The sequence below is a fragment of the Zingiber officinale genome, chromosome 2A, assembly GCF_018446385.1.
Source record: "Zingiber officinale cultivar Zhangliang chromosome 2A, Zo_v1.1, whole genome shotgun sequence".
Classification (NCBI taxonomy): domain Eukaryota; kingdom Viridiplantae; phylum Streptophyta; class Magnoliopsida; order Zingiberales; family Zingiberaceae; genus Zingiber; species Zingiber officinale.
The window spans coordinates 177,932,127-177,944,149 of record NC_055988.1 but is presented as its reverse complement, the minus strand read 5'-3'; the positions used below and the strand labels follow the sequence as shown (position 1 = coordinate 177,944,149).

Here is a 12,023-nt window from a genome sequence, read left to right as displayed (position 1 = left end):
AGATATTATTATTGATAAATTTACTTAATAATTTCATAAATAATAAAAAAATCATTTAATAAAATTTAAATTCAGTGAAATATAGGAAAGGTGAGATGGTAACTTGATCACATGAAGTGAACTCAGACCTCTTCTATAGTATCCTTGGCATGACGGAATCACTCAATTCGGGATTAGCCGAGTCCATCTCTAATTTCTAGATCCGTCCCTCCCTGATGAAGAGGATCAACACGTCTGGATGATCAATCATTCTCAAGTTTTCAATTATATTAACCCCACGCAATATTGAATGTCGGACAATAATAAATAAAAATTTATCCATATAGTTGACTTTCACTAACTAGGAAGAGGATCAAGCCATCTAGATGATCAATAATTCTTCAACTGAGACTTTTTTAAGATTAGACCAACGCGGTCGTAGTATATAGAAAACAACCAGTAGAGTGGTTATTATTGACCTGACTTTTTTTTTTTTTTTTTTTTTATATCTTATTGATCTATTTCTTTTTCTATATTTCTTATTTCGACGACCAAGTCAAAGTTTGAGAATTTTTAAAACGGGAGCACATCCACACTCTTAATGTAGATAATTAAGTTTCAACAACCAGTAGGTGGCTATTATTGACCTGGCATTATTTTTTTTTTTGTTTTTTTTTAATCTTATTGACCTATTTATTTTTCTATATTTCTTATTTATTCGTTTAGAAGTTGTCTAAATATTATGCGTGTCAAATATAACTAACGTAAATTTGATCATGCACCATATTTTATTGGAAGTAAAATATCTTAACAATTTTCTTCTTAATTAGTCCGCATCACCCTTAGCTTATATAAGGTTGAAGGATGGATCCAATCCATATTCCATATTCATATTACGTAATTAGTAAATCATGGGGTTGGAAAGTCGAAGAATGCTCATTTCTGCTTCTGCTGTTGCAACTCTCTTCTTCTTCTTCTGCTTCCATGGCTTCTGCTATGCTCTCAACTGTAATGTTTCTTCCTCTTCGATCTTTTAATTATATATATGATTAAGCCATGTTAACTATCGAAATTAATTAATTAGTTGTTAATTTATGCATGGTTTAATTTGGTTTAATTCTGTGAACAGCGCCACCGTATGGCTTCGTGAAGAATGCGACACATGCGCCACGGGTCTCATACCACGACTACATCATCGTCGGCGGCGGGACAGCCGGCTGCCCCTTGGCCGCCACCCTCTCGGAGAGGTTCGACGTGCTGCTGCTGGAAAGAGGCGGTTCGCCCTACGGGAATCCCAACATTTCCAACCTCGCCTCTCAAACCAACAACCTCGCCTACATCACCCCGACCTCGCCGGCGCAGAGTTTCGTCTCCGAGGATGGCGTCATCATGAGACGAGCTCGCTGCCTCGGAGGCGGCACCTGCATCAACGCCGGGTTCTACTCGCGCGCCAGCCGCCAGGAGGTGATGGACATGGGATTGAACCCGAAGCTGGTCGACCAGTCGTTCCGGTGGGTGGAGCGAGAGGTGGTTTTCCGGCCTCATCTGACGGGCTGGACTTCGGCCCTGAGAGCAGGGCTTCTGGAGGCCGGAGTCACCCCTGATAACGGCTTCACCTATGATCACTTGGACGGCACCAAGGTCGGAGGGACCATTTTCGACCCGGCCGGCCATCGCCACACCGCCGCCGATCTCCTCAAGTACGCCGACCCAGCCAGGATCACCGTTCTCGTGCGCGCCACGGCGCAGAGGATCTTGTTCAGGAACGTTACTGCCGGCGGGCACCTTAAGAAGCAGCCGCAGGCGTACGGCGTGGTGTACAAGGACTTAGACGGCAACATCCACGAGGCCCGCCTAAAGCAGGGCTCAATCTCTGCAGGGGAAATCATAGTGTCAGCCGGCGCCCTCGGCAGCCCGCAGTTGCTCATGCTGAGCGGCGTGGGCCCGGCGGACCACCTCCGGTCTTTGGGCATCGAGGTGGTCCTGGACCAGCCGATGGTCGGCCAGGGCATCGCCGACAACCCGATGAACGTCTTGGTGGTGCCTTCGCCGGAGCCACTGAGTCCCACTTCGATTCAAGTTGTGGGAATCCGGCCGGGCTACTACATAGAGTCTTTGACGGGGTTCAGCTTCGGAGTTGGCAATTCCTCATCCCATACCGGCGTAATAGTTGAGAAATTGGCAAAGCCTCTGTCCCGAGGATATCTTCGTCTCAAGAATGTGGACCCAGAGGACAATCCATCAGTGACCTACAACTACTTCACGGAGCCTGAGGATCTGAGAACATGCGTGGAGGCAATGCAGACGATCATGAGAACGGTGGATACAGAAGCGTTTTCCGAATTCAGATACCCGAATCAAACGGTGGAGTACTTGCAGAATCTCACTGCAAGCTTAGTCGTCAATAACAGAGCAAGAAGTCCGCAGGACGGCACTTCGCTGGAGCAATACTGCAAGGACCTGGTGAACACCATCTATCATTTCCACGGCGGCTGTGAAGTAGGGAAGGTGGTCGACCATGACTACAGAGCGATCGGCGTCGACGGGCTCAGGGTCATTGATGGATCCACCTTCAATTTCTCCCCAGGAACTAATCCCCAAGCTACTCTCATGATGTTGGGCAGGTATATACGTAAATAATAATCAACCAATCGATCGATCGAATTTAATTTTGATAAAATTATATTATACTATACTATATGTCTATATATGGCATCTATTCTAATTTTGATCATTTTAATGATTTTTGTAGGTACATGGGACTTCTGATAGGAAGGGGCGGCAAGTGATCATGATTGACGATCTTAATTATTATTGCAGATATAAAAAAATGCATGCGCAGCCGATCGATTCTTAATTTATTTATTTTCACAATAAATTAATGTGCTGTGACCGATATATGCTTATGTACTATTTATTACTAAGATAAAAACAAATAATGTTCATTTAGACTTTTTCATTTGGCTCATTTAATTTCGAGTGAATTAAGTAATTAATTTGCTGCTATTCAGCTCAATTTTTTTTTTTTTTAAAAAAGATGTTATATATAGCATTTTCATCTTCATCTTCATCTGTAAAGTTCATATGATATATAAGATGCTAGCTTTAATTTAAAAGCCCAATCTTAATATGTAATTATTATTTTATCATTTTTAATAAGCAATATATATTAATAATTAATTGCCAGCCTCATCCCTATGATATGTTATCTCTTGCATGGGTTAGGTATTATCGGAGCCAATTCAACTAGGCTTTTTCATATATAGTCCGAATTGAATGTAACTAGATTAGATTCCTTGACTAGCTAGCGTAGGTATATAATTCAGCCAGAGTAAAGATCTCGACTAAGAAGAGGTTCGTTTTGGCGAAAAAGGTCTCATTTAGATCGAGATCTCGGCCAATCTTAACTAACATTTCAAATAAGTAAGAAATTACAATTGGCCAAATCAATCCAAAATTCCAAGTGGCCATTCTAATTAATTAATTAAGATCGTTCAATCAATCGGCCATCCAATATATTGACAAATTCTGATTGGCAAAAATTCAAGTAACAAAGCCAATCGGCAGCTCCAAGCAAATCCAATCGGCAAGTTCCCATTAAAAATTAGCAAACAGTGGCAAAGCCGATCGGCATCTGGAAGCTTCATATGAAAAACTTCGATCGGTACATTCCCATTAGATTCCAATTGGCAAAATTCCCTTCAATTCCAATTAAGAACTTCACTCGACCATCCAATTAGCAAATTCTGGTCGGCAAAATGCAAGTGGCAGCATCCACAACAGGCAACAGCCAATCGGCAAATCAAATTCAGTTTGGCAATTCAAAATTTTAGCCGATCAGCGTATTTAGACAAATTCCAATCAAAATCCGATCAGCTAAAATCAGTCACAATCCAATCAAATTCACAAATCCAATCCAAATTACCAAGGCAAAATTTCAATCCAATACAAATGGATAAATTTCCAGTCAGTTATCAATGGCACGATCTATGAGCTTATCCATCGAAATTCTCCCAAGGGTCTCTCGGACAACCTCCTCATACACATCATCCAGTCAGTTGAGCTCTGCTCCAGCCAACTCTTGGCTCTGCTCCCGCTTGATTTTTCCTGACCCCTCAGTTGAAGAGCGATTCAGCTTTACGATAGGCTATCTAATCAGTCGGATTAGCATCTTCTTCGACTAGACTTGAAAGGAAGATGTATGATACGGAAAATATTAAAAAGCCTCCATGAATGCAAATGAGAGCCAATTATGATACAGAGAATATTAAAAAGCTGCCACAAATGTAAACGAGGGTCAAATGTGATATGAAGAATATTAAAAAGCTGTCACGAATGCAAACGAGGGTCAATCGAATGGTGCGCTAGGTTAAAGTTAAGGGGGTCAATGAGACCATCTATTCCTATCTAGAGCCAATTTGCCAATCTTCCAAGGCTGACCCTCTAGAGCTAACCTACCAGTCTTCCAAGGTGACCTGCTAAAGCCGACCTTCTAGTCTTCCAACGGCAACCCACTAGAGCCAATCTGTTAGAGCTATCCTTCCCATGTCTTCCAAGGTCGACCCACTAGAGTAGATCTGCCATAGTCAATCTTCCAGTCTTCCAAGGCCGACCCGCTAGAGTCGATCTGCTAGAACGAACCGCCAATCTTCCAAGGCCAACCTATTAGAGCCAATCTGTCATAGCCAATTTGCTAGTCTTTTAAGGCCGACCCACTAGAGTCGATCTGGCAGTCTTCTAAGGCCAACTCGCTAGAGTTGACCTTCTAGTCTTCCAAGGCCGACTCACTAGAGCCGACCTGCCAGTCTGTCTCGTGCCAGTTTTCCTAGTAAAGCCTGACTTGCTTGTTATTCCAGTTAACTAAGTAGCATGTGACATCTAATTAATACGGAGATTACAAAGTATTATTAAAAAAATCTGTCCCTCAAAGGCACAGGTCTGTTTTGACATCCACACACAAATTAAACACTCCATTATCGCTCACACTCCCCTCAACTTCACTAGCATCAGTGTTGGAGTAGTTATGCTAGGGACCCTACATTCATCTTCCTCTCTTCTCCATGTGTTCACATGCACTTCTTATTCGAGGTCCTCTTTCAGTCAGCACTCCACCTTCAAGCCAGCTCACTGGTGGGTTCTCTTTGGGAACATTTTGCCAACTTCACTAATCACTATAAAGAAGAAGCCTTTCTGCGGCACTTGCAAGTTTACTGTATGTTAGTGACTGTGTGGCCAACACCAGGGAAAAAATAAAGGGAAGCTAATTCTAAAACGGTATTATTGTGTGATTGTGGGGCTTAATGTTAGAGCAAATTGTTCCTTTTACGGAGTGTGATTCTATGAATCTCATTATAACTTATCGTCATGATGCATTACAAGTGTTTGTTACATTCACTAATGAATTAAACTTCAAGAAAGAGGAAGAATCATAATTTGTTCCTCATCGAATAAAGGAAAAAATTAATGTGGATGCATGCCCTATTCCATTGATAATGTTGCACAATCTGTTGTTGATATGAATTCGACGTTATCATAGTTCGGCCACGTACCGAGTTTCTGATGCTCAGAAAACCATGTACCGGTGAAGCATGCGCCAAACGACCTACTCGCTCGGACTTACATCGAGCGTCAGAATCGGCAAAGAAGGATCATGACCGTGCAAACTGCATTCAAACATAGTTCCTCCATTCGGCACAACAGTGGAGTTGGACAGTGGAATGTTGGCCGAGCGGTGACTCCGCTCGGCCCAAGGACAAGATCATCCGGATGGCGGATGGTTGGCCGAGCGGCTCTCACGCTCGGCCCAGTAACGGACAAAAGGAGGATCAGACAATATCCTTTTGGGAGCCCGTGCCATCGACAGACAACACGGTTGGCGGCAGGATCAGGCAGAGGATCGTACGATGGAAGCTTCCACTGTCACGTCAGAGATATACTCGGATTGTTAAGATATAGTATCAGGGATACTTTCCTGACATGTCTTTTCAGGAAAAGCTTTGAGAAGCATGCACGCACGCTCTCGAAACCCTATATAAAGAGCCCCAAACTTCAATGGAGGTATGCCAAGATTACTGTTGCTACTGTTACTCTGTTTTTTTTGCTCCACTCCTTTTCTTCCTTGCTTCCACGTACATCGCCGGTGACTGACTTGAGCGTCGGAGGGCCATCGCCGGGGAACGACTCTCTGGCTCGGCACTGACGTTGCTGTGGTTGCAGGTTCACCTTATTCGGAGTCCACGCACGATCAACATGAACGTCACATCTTCTAACATCCATCGCCTTGACTTTTGGACTGGATCAATTGACATTTGGCAAAACTTGTAATTTCCTAATTTTGAACTTTGAAATTGTAGTGACATTTGAAAGCGTAAATTTTTTCTTTTTAAGAAAAATATAATTAGATTTTTATATATAATTGTAAACTAAAAAAATATTTATGTATTTAACTTGTTTTTTTTCCAGAATTCTCAAAATTATAATGGATTCGTCTTCTTCGATACCTAGATGATGACACAATAATCAATGGTATATTTTAAATGTTATATTTTATTTAAATTAATTATCTGGTTTAGATGGTAAATAGCTATTTTAACTTCTTGATTGGAGCATGTAGCACTTTAATGGTTGATTGTAAAAATATTATTTGCTTTGTTAATTTTGTGATATGCAAATATATTAATAGTTTTTAGGTATTTTATTGAGTTAATTTTGTGTATGTACAGAAAAATTAATTCTTTGAGTATAGAGGAGTTATTTTGATTTTTTTTTTATAATTTATTAAACTGTGACAGTTCTTGCAGATTTTATTTTTACAACTCTTGCCGTACCCACTGTCCACTCTTGTAAACTCATCTCAAACTATTAAACTAATATCTTGTCTTTTTTGTCTTGTCTTCTTTGCTTCTGCGATCGGCATCCGTGCTAATCGGGATCACCAGACCCTTAGGACTAGGATTTCCAAACTCCTTAATAATTGTTCTCACATTTCGACGTGAGGATAAAGATAAAGATTATAATATTATCAAAAAAAAAAAAAACAAAAAAAATAAAAATAGAAAGCACGCAACAGAACCTGACATGATCGCACTTAGCTTAGAACGTGGAAGAATATGAAGGTTGCATCTCTAAAGAGTGATATGGTGATGATGGTGCTCACTGCTCACCACGGCTAGACCGGAACCGGGACATGATCGCACCACAGCATGATCATGGTGAAAACCATGACTTGGCTGTTGCAATGTTGGACTTTCCAAATCGGATAGAAAATTTTGATTATTTCGGTCGAAAACTGAATTAACCAATGTTTTATCGGTTCGGTCGGTTTGATTTTTTTGAAAAGTTTGGTCTGCTCGAAAAGGTTCAGCCGATTCGATTTAGGGCTTATCGGTTTGGTCGGCTCAGTTTAAACCGATTGCACAGCTCTACCTATGGAATTCCCCACCGCCGTGTGCCAACAACCGATAGAACAAGCATTCACATATCACTCCATGGCCTGACCGTGGAGAGTTCCATAATCGTGGTGCCCGAGGCAATGTAACTTTCGGGCTAAATTTTTAGGGAAAATTATGTTTTCAGTCTGGTAACTTGTACATTTTTTTAATTTTAGTCCTATTATGAGTCAATTTACATTCTTAGTCCTCTAACTTGTAATATTTTTCAATTTCAGTCTTTTTTTTACTAAAATTGAAATTTTTCAACAGAAAATGCTGAGTTGTAAATTGAATTTGGGGATTTTGATTTTTTATGACCCATGTGTTTTTTATATTCCAACCACAAACGGGACATTTTCTGTTAAAAAATTTTAATTTTGGAGGAAAAATGACTGAAATTAGAAAATATTATAAGTTACAGAACTAAAAACGTAAATTGACTTATAACAGGACTAAAATTGAAAATGATGCAAGTTATGGGACTAACAATGTTATTTTCTCAAATTTTTATGATGAATTTTAGTTTTGTTGCAAATGTACAACCAATTTAATTTTCATGGTAAATTTTTAAATGAATTTTAGTTTTATTATAAAATTTGCAACGATTTAACTTTCGTGGGAAATAATTTTGTCACTAATCTTTGTGACAAAATTTAAATTTGTGGCAAAATTTATGAAGATTTTCAATTTTGTCACTAATCTTTGTGACAAAATTTAAATTTGTGGCAAAATTTATGAAGATTTTCAATTTTATAATAAAATTTGGCACAAATTTTGCTTTCATCACAAAATATGCCATGAATTTCAGTTTCGTAGAAAAATTTACGATGAATTTCAGTTTCATGGAAAAATTTAGATTATAATTTCATGGTAAAATTTACGATGAATTTTAAATATGTGAAGATATAGTAGTCATTACTGAGACGTTACAGTTACACCCTATAATGCGTTACTTTTAGGGAACAATATAACATTAGTTCAATATCTTTTAAGAAATAAGTAAAAAACCATATATTATTCCCTTTCTAAGAAATAATTAGACATTATATTAATCCCACGCAATATGGAATATAGAACAATCTCTTAAAGATAAAAATTTATACATATAGTTCACTAGGAAGAGGATCAACGCATCAACATTGAAAACTTTGTGATTTTTAATAATTTTTTTTTCCAGTCGTATCTCCTTAAGAGTCAAAAATTTACAAATAAATATATTTTAAAATCTTTATCAACTGAGACTTTTATAAGATTAGAACAACACAGTCGTATCTCCTTAAGAGTAAAAAATTTACAAATAAATATACTTTAAAATCTTTATCAACTGAGACTTTTATAACATTAGACCAACACAGCCGTAATACATAGAAGTTTCAACAACTAGTAGGGTGGTTTTTATTGATCTACCTTTTTTTCGGTTTTTTAAAATTATTTTATAGCTCCCTCAAAGCCTCGTTGAAAATAGGTCCAGACTTAGCTGCCATTTTATTGGTCAATTCGGCTTCACCGAAGGTCCATCGATCTATCTCGCTACAATGAACTTCCAACATTTAATTGGTCAATTCTGATCCCAGGATTCTCTCTCACAAGCTTGAGGCAATTTCTTGCTAAGCCCAGACTGACTTTCGGATCTTCGAAACCCCTCTTGGATCTGTCGGGTAAGCTATTCCTTTAAGTCTTTGAAAACTATGTGATCTTTAATAATTTTTCAGTCGGGTCTCGTTAGAGTCAAAGATTTACAAATAAATATCCTTTAAAATATTTATCAACGGAGACCTTTTTAAGATTAGACCGACACCGTCGTAATATATAGAACGTTTCAACAACCAGTATGGTGCATGGTTATTATTGACCTGACTTTTTCTTCTTCTTTTTTTTTAATCTTATTGATTTATTACGTTTTCTATATTTCTTATTTCGACGACCAAGTCAAAGTTTAAGAATTTTTAAAACGGGAGCACATCCAGATTCGTAATGTAGATAATTAAGTTTCAACAACCAGTATTATTTTTTGTTTTTTTAAATCTTATTGGCCTATTTATTTTTCTATTGATACGATGCATGATAGTGAAGCCCCGGATGGAGAGGAGATGGTAGTCAGCAGTCAAGGTAATGGGGAGGTGAAAAGTCAAAGTAACGTCGTAGTCAGAAGTCAAGCTTACATGGCAGTCAGAAGTCAAATTTACGTGACAGTCAGAAGTCCAAAAGTCAAGGTAACAAAAGTCAAGGTAATGTGGCAGTCAGAAGTCGAAAAGTTAAGGTAACGTGTCAGTCAGAAGTCAAGCTGATATGACAGTCAGAAGTTAAGGTGACGTGACAGTCAGAAGTTAGGGTGATATAGCCGACGGAAGTCAGGAGGAGATGGCGGTTGCAAGCCAGGGAAAACAGGGCCTACCAGGGTCGTAATCTCGATAAGGCCTACCGATCAGCATCTACCGGTCAGAATTAACTAGTCAGGAAGCACAGGTTGGAACATACAGAACAGGATGGTCGGATCGGGAAATTTGTGGTAAATCATAGAGGCAGGACGAGGTAAGGCGTACAGGTCGGGAACAACAGAGCAGAACGGCTACGGATAAAGACAGGACGAGGTAAGGCGTATAGGTCAGGAACGACAGGGCAGAACGGCTACAGATAAAGGCAGGACAAGGTAAGGCGTACAGGTCGGGAACGACATGGCAGAACGGCTACGGATAAAGGCAGGATGGGGTAAGGCGTACAGGTCAGGAACGACAGGGCAGAACAGATACGGATAAAGGCAGGATAAGGTAAGGAGTATAGGTCGAGAACGACAGGGCAGGACGGATACGTGACAGGGCAGAACGGCTATGGATAAAGGCAGGACGAGGTAAGGTGTATAGGTCGGGAACGACAAGGCAGAACGACTACGGATAAAGGATGGATAAAGGCAAGACGAGGTAAGACGTACAAGTTGGGAATCACACAGGTTGCGGGCCTACACGCAAAGGCCAAGATCGACAGGTCGGGAATTACACAGGTTGCGGGCCAACATGCGAAGGCCAGGATCGACAGGTCGGGAATCACACAGGTTGCGGGCCTACACGCGAAGGCCAGGATCGACAGGTTGGGAATCACACAGGTTGTGGGCCTACACGCAAAGGCTAGGATCGACAGGTCGGGAATCACACAGTTTGCGTGCCTACACGTGAAGACTGGAAGTTACAGGTCGGGACTCACAGGATGACAGGTCATGGTTTGCAGGCCTACGTGCAAAGGCCAGAGGTTACAGGTCGGAATTTATAGAGCTAGATAGACGTTCAGGTCAGGATTTACCAGAGGGCACACGCAAGTTGGCTAAGCACTATACGATAACCAAGCAAGGGAATCATAACAACCTGTCAGAGAATAATCACCACATGTCAGGGAATATGCTAACGGTTTAGGGCTCGTTGCCCCCTGATTCTTCCTCCGACCTATAGGAGGAAGCCACGTGCCAATCACTATCAGACAAAGCCTGACACCCGACATTCCCTGACACTCGTCAGACTCCAGAAACACCCACAGCAGTATAAAAAGGGAGGCTTCGTCCTTACGCGGGTACGCTCACTCATCTTTTTCTCACCAGTCTTTTACTTTCGTCCTTTCACTGTTCTTCTGGGTAAAAAGTACTTGACTTGAGCGTCGGAGTGCCTGCTCCGGGGACTTTTTCCCTGGTTTCTGGCCTCTAACGCCTGTGCGATCATCTGAGTGTGCGCAGGAGCTTTGTTCCGTCATTCCAGTCGTCATCCTCGTCACCCGCCCGTGGGAGTCCTTTCGTGCGGTGCTAGATCATCCAGGTACTCCAACGACTTTCAGTCAACATTGAGGACAGCGCGACCGACCTCCGTCTGATGCAGCTTCCGGACGGGATCAATTTGGCGTCGTCTGTGGGAACACAACTACCTGTTCCGGAACGTGAAGATGGAGGAGTCTGGTCGGATCAATGTCACCATGACAGCTGGAGAATATGAGCACTTCAAAGAAGTCAAGAGGCGGGCTGCCTCTGAAAAGCAAGTGACTGTTTCCCGACCACGCAAGGGCCCTGAAGCCTCTAGGGAGCCTATCCCCGTCTCAAATCGGGGCTCCAAGAGGAAACAGCCTGAGGAGCTTCCCCAGGCTCCCTATCGTGAACCTGGCTGAGGATATTATCAGCCAGGGCCCCATGACTCCAGCTTCAAGAAAGAACAACCGCAAGTATCGATGGCCGAGAGCTCTCTCCCTAAGGACTCAAGAAAAGGAAAATCTATAGTTCTAAGGGAAGAGTCCCATATAGAGCTTGAGGAGAAAGTACCCTTCTCTAGGAGGATATTGGAGGAAAAGCTACCTAAGGGGTACCGACCCCCAGTTATTGGAGAATACGACAGTAGTAAGGATCTCTAAGATCATCTTCGCAAATTTAGGAACGCGGTGTTACTACATTAGTACAGCGACGCTGTTAAGTGCCGGGTATTCCTGAACACCCTGTCCGGCTCGACACAAAAGTGGTTTGATGGATTGTCGCACGGGTACATTGCTTGCTTTTAGGACTTCAAGACTGTCTTCCTGCGCCACTTCGCTAGCAGTCGGAAGTACCAAAAGACAGATCACTGTCTCTTCGCCCTCAAGCAGGGGTCG

General features: G+C 41.4%; 1 protein-coding gene across 1 annotated transcript; it reads left to right on the top strand.

Moving 5' to 3' along the window:
* Positions 1 to 858: 858 nt before the first annotated feature.
* LOC122043492 (protein HOTHEAD-like) lies at positions 859 to 2,938 on the top strand. The gene is made up of 3 exons (XM_042604117.1): positions 859 to 987; positions 1,109 to 2,603; positions 2,732 to 2,938. The coding sequence occupies exons 1-3, from the start codon at positions 891 to 893 to the stop codon at positions 2,766 to 2,768; spliced, it is 1,629 nt and encodes a 542-aa protein (XP_042460051.1). The 5' UTR covers positions 859 to 890; the 3' UTR covers positions 2,769 to 2,938.
* The last annotated feature ends 9,085 nt before the right edge of the window (positions 2,939 to 12,023 follow it).